The sequence below is a fragment of the Chenopodium quinoa genome, unplaced genomic scaffold, assembly GCF_001683475.1.
Source record: "Chenopodium quinoa cultivar QQ74 unplaced genomic scaffold, ASM168347v1, whole genome shotgun sequence".
Lineage (NCBI taxonomy): Eukaryota > Viridiplantae > Streptophyta > Magnoliopsida > Caryophyllales > Amaranthaceae > Chenopodium > Chenopodium quinoa.
In genome coordinates this window covers 5238898-5254604 of record NW_018744537.1, presented here as the reverse complement: position 1 = coordinate 5254604, position 15707 = coordinate 5238898, and the positions used below count along the sequence as shown (strand labels likewise).

At 33.4% G+C, this 15707-nt stretch overlaps 1 protein-coding gene across 18 annotated transcripts; it reads right to left on the bottom strand.

Moving 5' to 3' along the window:
- Positions 1-8025: 8025 nt before the first annotated feature.
- On the bottom strand, positions 8026-14627 carry LOC110698818. Of its 18 annotated transcripts, none has more exons than XR_002506805.1 (7): positions 14401-14620; positions 14192-14251; positions 12053-12558; positions 11797-11921; positions 11157-11248; positions 10385-11048; positions 8026-8363 (listed from the first exon to the last, which is right to left on the bottom strand). XR_002506805.1 is itself a non-coding variant. In XM_021876337.1 (5 exons), exons 1-4 carry the CDS (start codon positions 14529-14531, stop codon positions 11212-11214), a joined length of 318 nt encoding a protein of 105 aa, XP_021732029.1. In that variant the 5' UTR covers positions 14532-14615; the 3' UTR covers positions 10059-11048; positions 11157-11211. The 18 variants fall into 18 exon arrangements, 1 of the variants encoding a protein (XP_021732029.1); XR_002506801.1 differs by having other exon boundaries at positions 10385-10531; positions 10836-11048; positions 11797-12558; positions 14401-14616; XR_002506803.1 differs by having other exon boundaries at positions 10385-10478; positions 10836-11048; positions 11797-12558; positions 14401-14616.
- Positions 14628-15707: the final 1080 nt, after the last annotated feature.

Genomic DNA, 15707 nt, shown 5'->3' with positions numbered 1-15707 from the left:
TCTTTTATTCATGTCAAAAATCAGAAAAATAAAAAAACCAAGTTCCTGTTGTTGAATTCACACTGTTTCTCTCTAATATAGAAATGGGTTTTTGAATCTGAATGATTCTGAGATCAATCAATCCAATTCAATCATTATTGTTTGAAGCTGAATCGAAATGAGGATGAGGATGAAGATGAAGATGAAGATGAAGAAGATGGTATGCTATGTGATTTCAGGATTAGATTCCTCCTTGTTTGTTTGTTTTCTTAATTAATTGTTGTTGATAAAAAATATAAGAGAACTTTTCAATTAAATTAACGAGCAAGAAGAGGAGACTAAAAATTTGACCCTTTTATTTAATTTTTTTTTTTTTTATTTTGGATTCGAGATTGTTCCTTTCTTTCAACTGGGATTGCTTGATTTGATTTATTTTTATTAATTTTTTTTTTTTTGTGTGGGAATTTTTATTTCTTGATTTTTCATCTTATTTGATATACTTTTCATCAAAGTTTTGATTTTTATTATGGATTTGCTCAATTATATGCTGTATCGCTTGATTTTTGATCTATACTATTATTCTTTTCATTAAAGTTTTGGTTTGTATTGTGGGTTTTGTTCAATTATATCTTTATTGTGGAATATTGCTTGGTAATTGATCTAATTTCACATGCTTTTTCATTCAAGTTTTGATTTTTTATTGAGGGATTTGCTCAATTTTATCTTTTTTGTGTTATATGGCTTGATTTTTGATCTAATTTGGTATGATTTTTCATTGGAATTTGCTTAATTTGATCTAGTTTGGTATGATTTTTAAAAGTTTTGATTTTTATTGTGGATTTTGCTCAATTCTATCTTTGCTGTGGTATATGGCTTGATAATCTGATCTTCTTTGGAATGATTTTCATTGGAATTTGCTTAATTTGATCTAATTTGGTCTGCTTATTAGAAAGTTTTGTTTTTTTAATGTGGAATTTGCTCAGTTCTATCTTTACTGTGGTATATGGCTTGATAATCTGATCTACTTTGGTAGTATTTTCATTAAAAGTTTCGAAATTTATTGTGGGTTTTGCTGAATTATATTTTTATTGTGGGATATCACTTGGTATATGATCTTATTGTGTATGGTTTTCTTTCAAGATTTGATTTTTATTTGTGGGTATTAATTTTTCTTGAAGAGTTTTTGGGGTGGGCTGATTGTGACGGGTTTACTTTTATGATGTTGAAGTTGCTTTGGACCAGGTTAAGTTTGAATGATGATTATATGCATATTGCCATATTGATGTTTCTACATTGTGTTATGATTAATTTATGGTTAACACTCTGAGTATTTTCTTTGTTTTTATAATAAGCTATTATGAGTAAAAAGGAAGATGATTGAACAGTAAGTCAGAAGCTTAGAAGTTGGCAGAGCTTGTCTTGTTTGTCCAAGTTGATTTTGTTGTTTTGATTATATTATAAGTAGCTCTATTGTACAACTACTTAATTCTTTTTCAAGGGATGCATTATTTGTGTCACTTTTAAATGTGAAAGATACCTGTGGAAATTGTGCTAGGAACTCTTCAAAGTTTGATGATTGAACGTAAGAAAGTACATGTGGGGGCACTGTCCAGGGATGCCACTTCATTCTTCACCATTTCTTACCCTGGCTGCTGTTTGCATTTGAAAGCATGAAACCCTCATGTTCTTCTGTGTTCTGTTAGACTCTATGGAAAACACATCTTGTCTGTTCTGTGTGCTTTTTGCTTCCTTAGCATTAAGCTATACTAATGCGAAGTTACTATTTAACTTAATGCTCTGTAGATGTTTTGTATCATCTTTTATTTATTTTATTTATTTTGTCCTTTTTCTTAAGCGATCCAGTATTGTCCAAGGAACCAACCTATTTGCAGGCTATAGCTTGACCTATATCATAACCTTGGTGTATATCTTTTTTGTAGAATGCTTATTACCCTGCTCTCTACAATTATTTCAACTTGAGTCACTGTGATTCCACAGAGCATCATCCTTGCATGCTATATTAACTATATTGCTGCCCCCATAACTGTGTGTAAGACTTGTGCACTACCTCTATGTTTGATCCACTGGATCACATCAGCAAATAACTCTGAGGTGCCTGAATGTTCAACCATCTGTTAAACTGCTTTAGCATAGCAGCACTATAGTCACAGATATAAAGGAGATGCTTATCATCAATCCCAGATATAACCAGTGCTAATTCATTCCTAGACTACAATGCTTTATATACTGCCACCCAATTGACAAATCAATTCACAGATAGAGAATGCCTACTTGCCTAGTCGACTTCTGTTTGCACCAATATATATTAGATTTCCTTTCAATTTCAACTTCTAACTGTAAATTTCACTTATGCAGCGCATCTTTGTCTGTATGAGAGAAGTATAGTCAAGTGTGTTATATTTTTCCCATTATTAACTTTTTATTTTTACTTGCTATATAACTTGCTGGATATACTGGTACAGGTTACAAACATGTATGCTGTAAGCTGTCGATATGGCACTCCAGAAGACTTCAAGCACTTGGTGGATGAAGATCATGGTTGTTACCCATTTAATATAATCGTATAAGCACATAAGCACTTCTTCTTTATCAACCTCTTATCTTCAATCATGAATTTGGATCATGACAACTCTTGACTATTACTTATAATCTTGAATTTACTAAAAATGCATTTGAATTGTATCGACATAGTGACTGTAATATATCATACTCCCTCCGTCCCCGAAACTTCGACCCTTTTGGCCTAATTCTAGTCCCAAAATGATCACCCCATTTGTTTTTCCCAACAACTATTAATATCATGAACTTACTAATATATCCTCAAATACTTTTGTCTTGTAGCTCATTCTCTCTATTTTACCCTCGTATTTTTTCTGATCTTTGTGCCAATTTAATTCCTAATTTTCTGTACACTTTTTTTCCTCTCTCCTACCTTTATTTTTTCAGATCTTTCTACACTTCACTCACCTAACTTTCTCTCTCTACCTCCATTGTTGAGTCCCCTTATACTCTCTGCGATAATTTTTCTCTCTCCCCTCCATTGTTGAATCCCATTTTTTCTCACCCAATTTATGTCATGAATTTAACCCCCCTTCACATTGCGATTTTCGCGACAGAGGATGATATCGAGCAGGGGATGATAAACGCTTTCTTGGATGCATTTGAGTCAGGGTCGTTCTGGCCTTGTTCTTTGTACTATTCCGGCAAAGGGCGTGACATTATGAGTCCCAAATTGTGGGAAGTTCTTGGTTTAGTGGTCAGATCTATGGGTTCTGGGTCCTCCCCTATCGTTTCCCGTGAGGGTGAAGATGAGGGGTTTGTTTCTGAGGTTAAAACACAACGGACGGTGGTGTTAGGGTTAAAGTGTCACGACGAAACCACTCCAAAACCCACCCCCGTTGACGAATTAGGGTTTCAGGGAACACAATTGGGCGAAAAAGAGGAATTAGGGTTTGGTTTTTGGGTCTGGGTCATCAATTGCTTTCTTGAACAAGCCCAGTTCTGTGGCAAACCCCCTACGGGTTCTTATCTGTCTCCATTTCGAAGGCGTCAAGGTCTTCCTAACAAAATTACTTGCGATGATGATGATGAGAACGTGGAGTCCCCCCTCTGAGTCGTTGAACGGCCTTAGTTTTGGCGTTGGTAACTGTTTCTAAGAAACCCTAACTGTTTTGTTTGTATGTAAATTTTTTTTTTTTTTTTAGAATCCTGTTTAGGTGGTGGAAGAATTAATCATGTTGTATGCCAGTAACCTAGGTAACTGGCAGGGTGGATAATTGTTGGTGAAATGTGTGTGGTTGTTGTTGAAACAGCATGTGTGTTATGCTGTTTAGGCTATAGTGTGGAATCATGTTTGTTGTTGTTGATCCAGCATGTTGTGTTTGTTGTTTGATGTGGTTTGCTTAGTTGATGTGGATTGCTTAGTAGAATGCAAAATTAAAGTCCAGATAAATCAAATTGATGTAGTGTGGTTAGTTGTTGTTTGATTTGGTTTACTTAGTTGATGTGGTTTGCTTAGTAATCCTAACAAAATTATAGTCTCAATTACTGTAAATTGATGTGGTTTACTTAGTTGTTGTTTGATGTGGTTTGCTTAGTTGATGTGGTTTGCTTATGGTTCTTGCCGGTGATACATGTGGAGTCCCTTCATTGCTTATTGGTTCTTGCTGGTGATACATGTGGAGTCCCTTCATTGTTGATACATGTGGAGTCCCTCATGTCCTTCATTTCCCTCGTGTCCCTCTATTTTCATGAACAGTTTCATTTATTCATAAAAGGGCAAAATCCATATGATGAAGGGACTCAATTAATAAAACTTTTCCTAACACGTGTTGCTCCAGTCTATGATGTCACAGACTGTGAGGTATCGTGTTTGTTGATGGTTTATGAGAATAAAAAACCCTCTGATGGATTGATGGATTCAAAGTTCAGATAATGTCTTTAATAATTGGACTTCATTCAAATCAAATTCAGTTACATACGAGTCCCTTTACAAAAGATGTAACACTAACTACCCTACCCAAAAGGTTGCTACTAAGTAAACTAGGTACACCTAACCAACAATAGATTAAACAATATAAGTCCCTTACACATTAAAAAAAAAAAAAACAAAAGGCTGGTTATGTGTGGCAGTTAATGTTGTCCAAGTAGTTTCTTCATTGTCCCTCAATCTGCATCCACCTCGAACTGATATGCAGCTTCTTCTTGTGTGTTTGTGTTGATGACATCATTGATGTTGGCTATTCATAGCATTGGAATTAGATGTTGATGCCTCATGGTCATTTGCCATAAAAAATGGTTGTTGTGATGCATCGGTTTGTGTGCTTTCAATATTTTCTTGTTCCTGCTCATCATCTGAGAAGTCTCTGTCCATATGAACCCTTTCCCATGCATCTATGACAGCCCAAAGAGGTGCTTCAATTGGATCCTGTAGTCTCCCTTCTCTGTCTAGCTTGGCTTTGTTTACATGTGGAGGTTCATACAAGAACATAGTCGTCCATTTTATGTGTTAATGTATTTGCACGTGTTGGCGGAATCTTGTTCAAAGATCCATCCAACTTCATTTCGATCTCAAACACCCCCTGACTATTGTTGAATTCTCTTAAAACGAGTCGAAAAGCAGAGTTGGTCGCTAGTGCCAACTCTGCGCTGAATTCCTTTGATGAAACTCTCTCCCAAACGAAACCACGTGTAATGATTTGTTGACAAGAAATAGCTTTAGCAATTTGTGGGACTAAAATGTCCAATTTGAATTCCTTTCTCAGCCTCAATGCTGCCTGAAAGTAGTCCTCCTGGCTCGTGAGTAGGGTCTGTCTCACTGCATAGAAATTGTAGCGTGACGCAATAAACTTGTGTTGGGCCCGTTCACCTTTCTTATCCAAACACCTCCAGTTTATGTTTACTTCTTTCAGCAGTTCTTCTGGCATCGCTTTCTCCTGCATTGAAAGAAAAATGTTAATTCCCTTGTTTTAAAAGAAGAATGTTTATTGTATTTAGTATTATATAAATACCTGATAATTTGCTGCTTGGGGCCTTTCAATTAATGGCCTTCCTATTAAATTGTGTATAGTGAATCCTGATTCAGTCTCCTGGTTGAACTCTAGCTTGTTTATATACTTGAAAGTCTTAATCGATGTCTGAACGAAGTTGAATTTTTCTGTTGTTGTGCTGGTGCTTAACTGGTTTCGAAGAAATAGCCTGAAAGAAACAAAAATAAATTTCCTGATATCAGTAATTCAGTATACTTCTGCTGAAGCCCAACTTAATGCTGGGTAAGTAGAACTTAATCTTTTGTCTATTCACAATCTATGATGTCTAGATTACTAATAATAATGCTTATCCTAACAGTGTAACTTTCTGAAACATTGTACAACAGGGAGATATTGGGATTTGGTATTTGCTGCTGGAATCAACTCTAAAAATCAGGAAGTTATCAAGAAGTTGGAAGAGGTTAAAAATATCATAGATGGTGCACAAGTCTTCTTTAGAGGAATGATGATGATGCCAATGAAATGAAGAGAATGATGATGATACTTCAATTGTAATTTTAAGATTATTGGTTGTAAAAAAAATAAATAAATAAATAAATGATTTATCTATAGATCATCAAGGTTGTTTCGTGGTTTTCAAGCAAAATGTATCAAATCAGTCAATATAATCAAAATCAATCAAGCAAAATGTAATTTGTTTTGTGGTTTTCAAGCAAAATCTAGGTTTTGCAGACATTATAATACGAGTTACCTTTATATTATAAAGGTATCAAATCATAATAATCTAAATCAATCAATCAAATCAGTTAATTTAATAAGCAAAACTAATTAAACAAAATTTGGATCTAATACCACATTGCTCCTTGCTTGATTGCTCGTCTTTGCGCTCCAATCGCCATTATCTCTCTCTTCTCTCTTTTTTTTCTTTTTTTTTTAAAGCTTTTCTTTTTTGTTTCTTTTTTATGTACTTCTAAATTAGAAAGTAAATGGTAATGGTAAAGTTGATTTTATAATTGCCTTAATATTAAGGATGATGATATATGTAGTCCTAAAGAGTTACATATAAACATTTATTACTTTTTCTATAATGGAAATAATTTGGAAATTTTATTATAGATTCACGTGCAGTTTGATGCAATAAATACTTGATCCATTTTTTTATTTTTATATTTAGCTTCTTAAATATAACCATATATAAGATGAAATAAATTAAAATAATAAGATGAAAATAATAAAATAAAATAAGTTACTATGTTCACGAATAATAAGCTAAACCTTATAGAAATATATCTCATGCGGATATGTAAGTTAAACTTCTATGTTTTATAATGTTATAGCATAAATATTTTCTTAGACTGTTTAAAACTTTTCATACTGCATAAATTTCATTAATTGTATAGTCGGCTATGTACTACATAAAAGTTGTTATAATACTGAGAATATTTTTCATATACTCCCTCTGTTCCACAATCAATTGTGCATTTGAGTTTTTTTTTTTTTTTTTTTTTTCTTTTTTTTTTCCACTATTTACATGTAAAAGAAATCTTTCATATATCTATTAACATATTAAGATAAATATATATAGTCATGTCGGGTCTTGTTTGATTCGTCTTAATAAATTGATCATTATTATTCAACTTTTATAATTCTTACAAATATAGCAATGTAGATATCAATGATATAAAATGTGCATTGGGAAGTGTATTAACAGTAAATGCGCAAATAATTATGGAACATAGGGAGTAAATAACACAGTGATGACTTTTATTACTAACTAGTTGTTGGTGCGCGCACAATGCGCGCGCCCCCCAACGCTATGATATGTAATTTTGTTCATGTTAATAAATATGTTATCTTGAAGATTATTAAAATGCATGCAAGTTTGATTAATGTTGATTGGATATGTTTTAATGATTGTAATGTGTTTAGGTTTGTATGCATGTGAATGGTAAAAGCAGCGTCCTGCTTAAAAACATATGTATATAACGTGTTTCGTAATTTTACTCATTAGAAATAAGTTTGATTCTTTATTCATAATTAATGCCCAAGTCACTACTAAATTGATATTATAGTGTAATACTTGACTTATACTGTAAATGTATATTAATATTTATGTTTTATTTGTTGTTATTTGACTGTTGGACGACACCTTTCTTCATTTTCATACTCTTAATCTTCCAACTTATAATAATCATTAACTTATATGGTTTTATTTGGATAATAGGTCATCCTTTGATAAAAAAGCCATAAACATTTTCAAAGTAAATTTGCCAAATGTTTTCACAATGGGTTATACTTACACTTTTAAATTTAAATTAAAATATAATTAGACTTTGCAAAATTAAAATCAGATTACACTTTAAAATACCAAGGACAATGATTTATAATACTTTTAAAATTAAACTAATTGCAAACACCTTATTACTTATGCTAAAAAAATTAAACTCATTCCAAAGCATTGCCCTGCTTACGAAAGTTTGATATTTGTATATAACAGGGAAATTTGGTGAATTGATTACATTCAAAAAAACATAACTCTTAGAAATTAGGCAAATTTATTGACTATTGAGTTATTTCCATGTACATTTTCCTATAGAACATTGGTCTAAGTAGTAGTTAACAACTAAACATATTACGACACAAATGTTTATAATTACAAAATCAAACAATAAAGGGCTACATCACCCTTGTTTACTAAGATGATTACTTTATATACCAATTATTGTCGACACCTAAAGCATTCTCTCAACTTCAATGGAGTTAAAAAAGCTTGGAAGTCCACGTTCTTGAACAAAACATACCCGAATATCAGCTTCTCAACAATGACCTCTAGTCTTCTTCTCTCCATTTTGACATCTTCTCGACGGTGACTTCCTATTTATATAAAATCAAACAGACTCATTGGATCATATAAGGAAACAGACTCTATTAGATCTTATAATGAACAGGTCCATTAGACCAATTAGATCATATAAAACCAACCACATATTAAATTTACTATAATCCCACATACTTTCCAAACTAATCATACATAATTAAATCAAGTATAAAATACAATCAATCACATTATCAATTCCTAATTAAAACCAACATAATCAAGCTAGGCAAGTAAAAGGTAATACAAAAAAAACCCAAAACAAGATCTACACAAGATTAAATCATCATACGATACAAAATGACCAGAAAACCAAAATCAAAATGAATAAACAAAGAAGAATTCATACCATCTCTATCCTTGTCGAATAGTCTAAATCTGAAAGTGATTCATCATCCATCGTTACCAAGCATGACTCCTTCCTAAGAGCTAAAAACTACTGAAAAGATTATAGTACTATCCCCATTTGGGTTTCATTGTAGAATTGTTGGCTCAAACGACCCTTTTATCATGCAATTAATTTTGAATTGAAACAAAAATTAAATATAGCATGCCAAGAAAGTTAGATAGGACAATCATCACTACATCATCTCATTATGAATCGTGTACAAGCTGTCTGAACAGATAATCAGATATGCATGCTCACCCACCCCTTAAAGCTATTCTCCTAATCGAAAAAAATGTTCAGCCTTGCTAAAAAATGATGTGATCCCTGCATAACAGGATAGCAAATCCCAAGAATTGATCAGAAGCTCTAGAAAGTTATCATACAAACATACAAAAAGTGCTCCCTACATTTGCTCAGTCTCTCTATAATTAGGCATTCAATTCCACCCTCTGAGAGCCCTAACCCTCCAACTGATAGAGAAAAGTCTTTAGCTTTTTCTTCATATTCTCACTCAATGACACAAATTTCCTCACAACATAACGACTCAATTAAGCTTCGTTAACCTCTACTTGTTTAAACTTAATTTATATTAGCTAAATTTAACTTATTTTTGTTTAGCTTAACTGATTTTTAGGATAACAGAACCATAGTTATCCTTTCGTTTTCGAGTAATTCACAACTCACATACCTAAACTATGCATTCATCTCTTGTCCCTTTAATAAAGGTCACTCCACAAACTCTAGAGCTCCCTTTTAACATAACTACTAAGCTAAATGAATTTAATAAGCTAGACCTTACGCATTCACTTAAAACTCTTTATCACATTAGCATACACTATGCTATACCAAAACTCTTTAACTTGGCAGTGTAAAATGATTATTAAAATTAGAGATGCTAGCATAGTAGCTTGTTAGACCAACCAATCAATAATTGAGTGATTACTAAACGCTATCCACGTTACAACAAACTACCTATGATATTTAGCACATCAAAATCTTAATTAATAACCAATCCACATCACTCTCTTTCCTTGGCCACTATACAACGTCAATATTGAAACTCTTCCAGCTCTATTGCATCAAGCCGTTTTCCAAGATATGTGTTTTACAATAATACTAAAAGGAAAAATTTTAAAACTTATAGAATGAGATTTTTCACCAAACAACCCAAAACTGCAATTTTGTGTACAACTTCTCAGCCTACAGAAAATTGATTCAACCAATTCAGGATACTAATCATGAAATCAATACCGCATTGTTCAATAATCAACATAAATAGGAAATTAAGAGAAAAAAACACAAAATAAGCCAAGTCCTTCATTTATATTAATTGATTACGGTTCATATCATAGAGGAAAATCTTCAAAATTCAATAACATGTCATCAGTTATATAATTGTGTCTAGGGCATACAAAAGGTATCAAACATAAAGGAAAAAAAAATAACAACCTAGAATAATGTACATGTAAAATTAAAACCTCGCAAATATCCCAAAACCATTCAAAAAAGAAAACATCAGAATATCAAATTGATTATTAAGATACCAACTATGAGTCACCGACATCCCATGACTCATTTGTGTCATTTTTTTTAACCAATGTAGAGCCCAAGAAGAAAGTATGAGTTACATACTTGCTTAAAAAGCCCATGAACCGATTCCAACCAAATCCTTGAGCTGCACATATATTTTTTTTTTTGCAAGCTTTGTATAATTGGATTTGTATAGCTGTAAAAATAAAATCCTTCGTCAAGTTAACACTTGATAGAAGCTTCTTGTACCTGTAATTAAACATCTACATAGTTAAAAACCCAAGATTTTTTTGTATAAAAAACAAAGTTGATTAAAAAGTTTACCATTTGAAGTAATAAAAACCGTAACTTTCACAGTAATTTAAGAACACCCAGATAATCACAAAACTGGTTTTAAAAAAGGTTTCAAAAGATAATCACAAAACTCCCAAAAATTAGCCAAATTGATTAAAATGATAATGGAGTAATAAAACATCACCAGGCTGAGCAACAGAATTAAACTAAACAGATCAATTAAATAATAACATATTTACAAGAAAAAGAAAATAATCACATTGAATTAGATTCGAATGAACTCAGCTGGGCATGAATATTGACGACTCGGTCAAGAATATCTTCTTTAATTCAATCATGACCACCAACCCCTGTAATTCTCCAACATGTGCAGCTAGAAATGAAAAATTACGCACCATGGCCGGGATTCTCTAAGATCCAAACCTCTCTCTTTCTTTCTCTTCCTTCCTCCTGATTTTCTTCACTTTATGCCCTAGAAAATTCAACAATGTTCTATAAAATTAAACCCCAAATATTCAACATAATCGTAAAAATTAAACGAAAACCCAAGAAAAAATTAATTTCCATTAGCCAATCGCACCTAGCTAGTAGATAAAACAACAGGGTCCAACATAATGTCTCTAAAACAAGATCCATCAAACCTTGCTCCGTCTTCCTCCTTCTGGCTTCCGCCTATTTTAGAGAAAAAACAGAGAAACTGGAGGATAAGAAAAAAATAACGGCAAAAAAAAAAAAGGAAAAAAGAGGAGAAATAAACAAAAAAACAAAAACAGTCAACATTCATATAAAAGGTTAAATCTAATAGAAGAGATGAAAATTGAACCAATTAGAACAAGAAAGACAAAGGAGACAGATATGGTATCCACAGCACATCAATAATTCTATTAAACTGCATATTATGAAATAGTACTTAGAATTATTGACTTAAATGACCCTAGAACCTCGAGATTATGAAATCGATTGGTACAATATTCCACCTTAGAAGAAGCCTAAAGTTACTATTCTGATAAATAACGTGGTGATAAATGTTACTGTCAAATTGAATATGGTGTGTAAAATTTCCAGAAAAGACAAGTGGTGTAATAATTTAAAATAAGTATTTTATAATAATAAATATAATTTCAGCAATTTATAATCATCAAAATTCCCAAAAAAAAAAAAGTACTGTAATAAATACACAAAACACTTAACAAAACAATATTGTCAAGCATCCTATAGACCTCAGAAACTCAGCTGATTTTTGCATTTGTTCCAGCTGTAATAAGCTAGATAAAATATGTTTTCTTGCCAACTCAAAGCCTTTGCCTTGGGGTTCCTTCAAGCACATAAGAAGGTGGTAGTAATGCTGCAACACACAATGAAAAATGAAGTCTCATTACACTGTAGGTTTGATTAATTAATGCAGCCATCAAATTGAACAAAATTTTGAGGCAAAATATTATTATATGCCAATAAATTCTTAAGCAAAAGCTGTACCTTCCCTGAAAATTGCAATTTAGTCACTATGTTAGCGAATTTGTATCGGGTATTACAACCAAAACAAATTTTACACATGCATTAGCACACAGCAACAGAAATAGAGGCATGGATTCCGAAGAATATTGCAGAGCTTGATGTCTTCCGTAAATAAATAGACTTATAGACATGAAAGATCAAAGGCATCAATAAGAACGATTGTCCTCTCAATATATGCAGAGAAGGCAAATAACGAAAAACATCCAGGGCCATTGTATTATACTGTATACAAGCTTAAGTGGCAGAGCCAAAAAAAAAAAAAACCAAAATAGCACAACACTCAAATCTCTCGTCACATTTCTCCTGATGGTCTGATGTAAGATTGGCAATCAGGGGAATCTATAAAAGTAGCAAGAGTATATAAGGTAAGACCTTACGAAACCATAAACGGCACAACAGAGCTCAGCAAAAACCCTCCTCTAGATCTGGATTGGTCTGCAACGGTTCTTGAACTGCATTCCAAGAACCTAAGCATTTCAACAGTAAACCAAACTACTTATAACAACATTAAACACTTGACATAGGTTGCAGTAAGAGCAGCAAGCATCATGCATAGCTTTTTCCTGAAGACGTTTACAAAGAATAAGCAAGTGAACCTTTCAGCCATTCCATATTACCAAATTTAAACTATTTCTTTAGATGAAATAAAGAAATCTAATATACAATAGAACCTTTCACAATTAATAACAGTCACACAGACAAATTGCTTAAACATAAACCAAGTCTATTAAGAATCCAAACAAATCTTAGAAAAAAATTCAATTAACTAAACAATTGCACAGCTAAATCTGAAAAGACTTGCAGCTTAGAACAAAGGCGGTTAAGCCACAATATGCCTAAACTAAAACCAAAATTTGCACGCATTTGATAGAAAAATAAGCATTAAAATACAAAACCCAAAGCAAATTTAAGGACTAAGAGATAACCAAGAGAAAATCCTTGCTTCCCAGGAGTCCGGTAATATCAACATTGACTGTAGTTTGGACGTGAAGAGGGCAACAGCAAAAAATCAATTCAATCCACCATAACAAATTTAAAACAAAAATCTATTTACAACCCGCAAAATTACAAGAAATAGAGGATTATGCATTTATATCAATGGTAAAGTATGGAAAAAGATGACAGTTCAGCACTTGACTGTAATTGTGAGGGGGTGAGGCCCGTGAGGATGAGAGTGAGTGTGAGGTTAAATGCAGTTTTTTTTTTTTTTTTTTTTTTTTTTTTTTTTTTTTTCCACTTTTCAAACAGGAGGTGACAAGAGTAGCTACATGCAAGTTGTGACTCTTAATAGCATATGACTAAATATTCATACAATAACAAGGAGTTGTAGATAACTAACACTTGTTTTGGACCAATAATATGATGCATTAAAGTTAAAAAGCTAATACTTGGACATAGACAAATCTGTACACAGACATCCCTCCCAAATACATACAAACCAACCTAAAAACGATGTATTAAAACACTTTGAAACATGTACCTGAGCAGAAACACCCTACCCAAAAAGGGAGGAAGGGAGGAAGGGAGGATGGGGGGGGGGAGGGAGAGGAAAAGCATACCATAATTCAGAAAGCCCCTACTTTGGCAAGGTATGAGCGAGAAGAAGACAAAGGATGAATGAGAACAATTGCCCAATGCAATCAGCACCAGAAAAAACCCCACGAACCCAACAATTTAATAGTCAATTCAGGATAAGAAAATCACTCACTTGCTCTTCAATTTGCCCCAAAAGGTGGATAATCATCTCAAGATCTCCCATTTCTCAAAACCAGCCTACCCAAATTAGCTCATATCTACATAAAGCATATAACATATGACACAAACATCATAAAATTCACAAAATGAGAACACCAAATCATGCAAATCAAAGATAAAAACACTCTAAACATGTTCCAAAAAAACAACCAACAGAACTATAATCAAGGGAGACTAATACTAAGTTCGAATTTCACAAAAAAATCGCCTAACTTCAACTGATCTTGTTTCTCAATCAATCAAAGTAAAATTCCATCAATTCCACAAACCACAAACAAACATCAACAACAATAAAAAAAATTCTAGAAATGAAATAAAAAAAAAATATAAAACAACCAATAAGACCTGAGTTTATCCAACTCAAACTCGAGTCCACCAAACCTTGCTCCATCTTCCTCCTTCCGCCTATTTTAAAGACAAAATAGAGAAACAGGAGGACGAGAAAAAAAAAACAGTTAACATTCATATATAAAAGGTAAAATCTAATTGAAGAGAATAGATGAAAACTGGATCAATTTGAACAAGAAAGAGAAAAGAGAGAGAGAGAATTATACCTGGAGATCAGAAAACCATTGTCCACAATCGTAACCTTAGCAACCGCCCGAAATCGGAAACGCTGAGAAGAATCGAAGCCCATAACCATCGTTGAAGGTATGATCGGTGGTTTTGAGCTCACCGCCATCATTGGTTTCACTCTCCTTGTTTCCCCTAAAAAGCAACTCAACCTTTTTTCTCTGAGATGAGATGATAAGAGAAGAGAGACATCGAAGGAAGTTGGTGGGAGAGCAGCAGGCATCAACCAATTAGGAATAAGGGGCAGAATTGGCAATTCATTAATGTTGGGGGCAGTGGAGTAAAAGCACAAGAAATTACTGTTCCTAAGCACAGTGAAGAGTGAATAGTTGGGGGTTTCAACTTTTATAAGGGTTATAGATATATGATAGCCGAACTTAGATAATGGCTTGAAAATAATGTTAATGGACCTCACTTGAAAGACCATTTGGGCTTGAAATGTAGACGCATCACAAACCCGTTCATACGCGACGCGAATTAATTCCACTTGAAAGGAAAAGAGAGGAGAGTTTCGAACCCGTCACCTTTATGTCAGGCTGGCTTCGTTTAGATTACCCAGACATAATTATAATCATTCTAATTCTAATTCAAATAATAATACCAATACCCGCCCACTCCATTATATATATGCATATGGGCTCTCCTTACCTAGCCCAATAGAATGTATGGGCCTCCCACCGGTCCCATACCCTACTCTCTCTTCTCAGCCACGTAATCTCAGCCCTGGAATTCTTGGGCCAATATCTAGGCCATCTTTTGTCCCGTAGCAGCAGTAGGTTTATTCTCCCTATGACTTTTACAGATTTAAGTCAGGCATTCTCTACATTAATCTTGCCGCAGTACGACCTCGCATGGTATATGGATTTGGGAGCTACTTCTCATATGACTAATCATGTTGGTAATCTCTCTCCTATTTAATTTAAGCAATAATAAATCTATTTTAATTGGTAATGGTGGTAGCATTCCAATTTAATGGTTCAGATCATGCTTCTTTGCCTAATAATGTCTCTCTTACCCTTCATAATGTCTCTCCTGGCTCCTCATATTACTAAAAATCTTAATTCTGTTCGCAAATTCAGACTTGATAATAATGTCTCAATAGAATTTTATCCTCTTGGTTTTTCTGCAAAGGATCTTCAAACGAGGAAAATCATAATGAGATGCAATATAGTTCAGGCGAACTTTACCTTGTCACCTCATCCAGTTCACCTTCATCCTTTTCCTCCATGTCTCTTGTTGCTCTCTCTTCTTACACTTGGCATGACAGATTAGGTCACCTTGGTGCCCA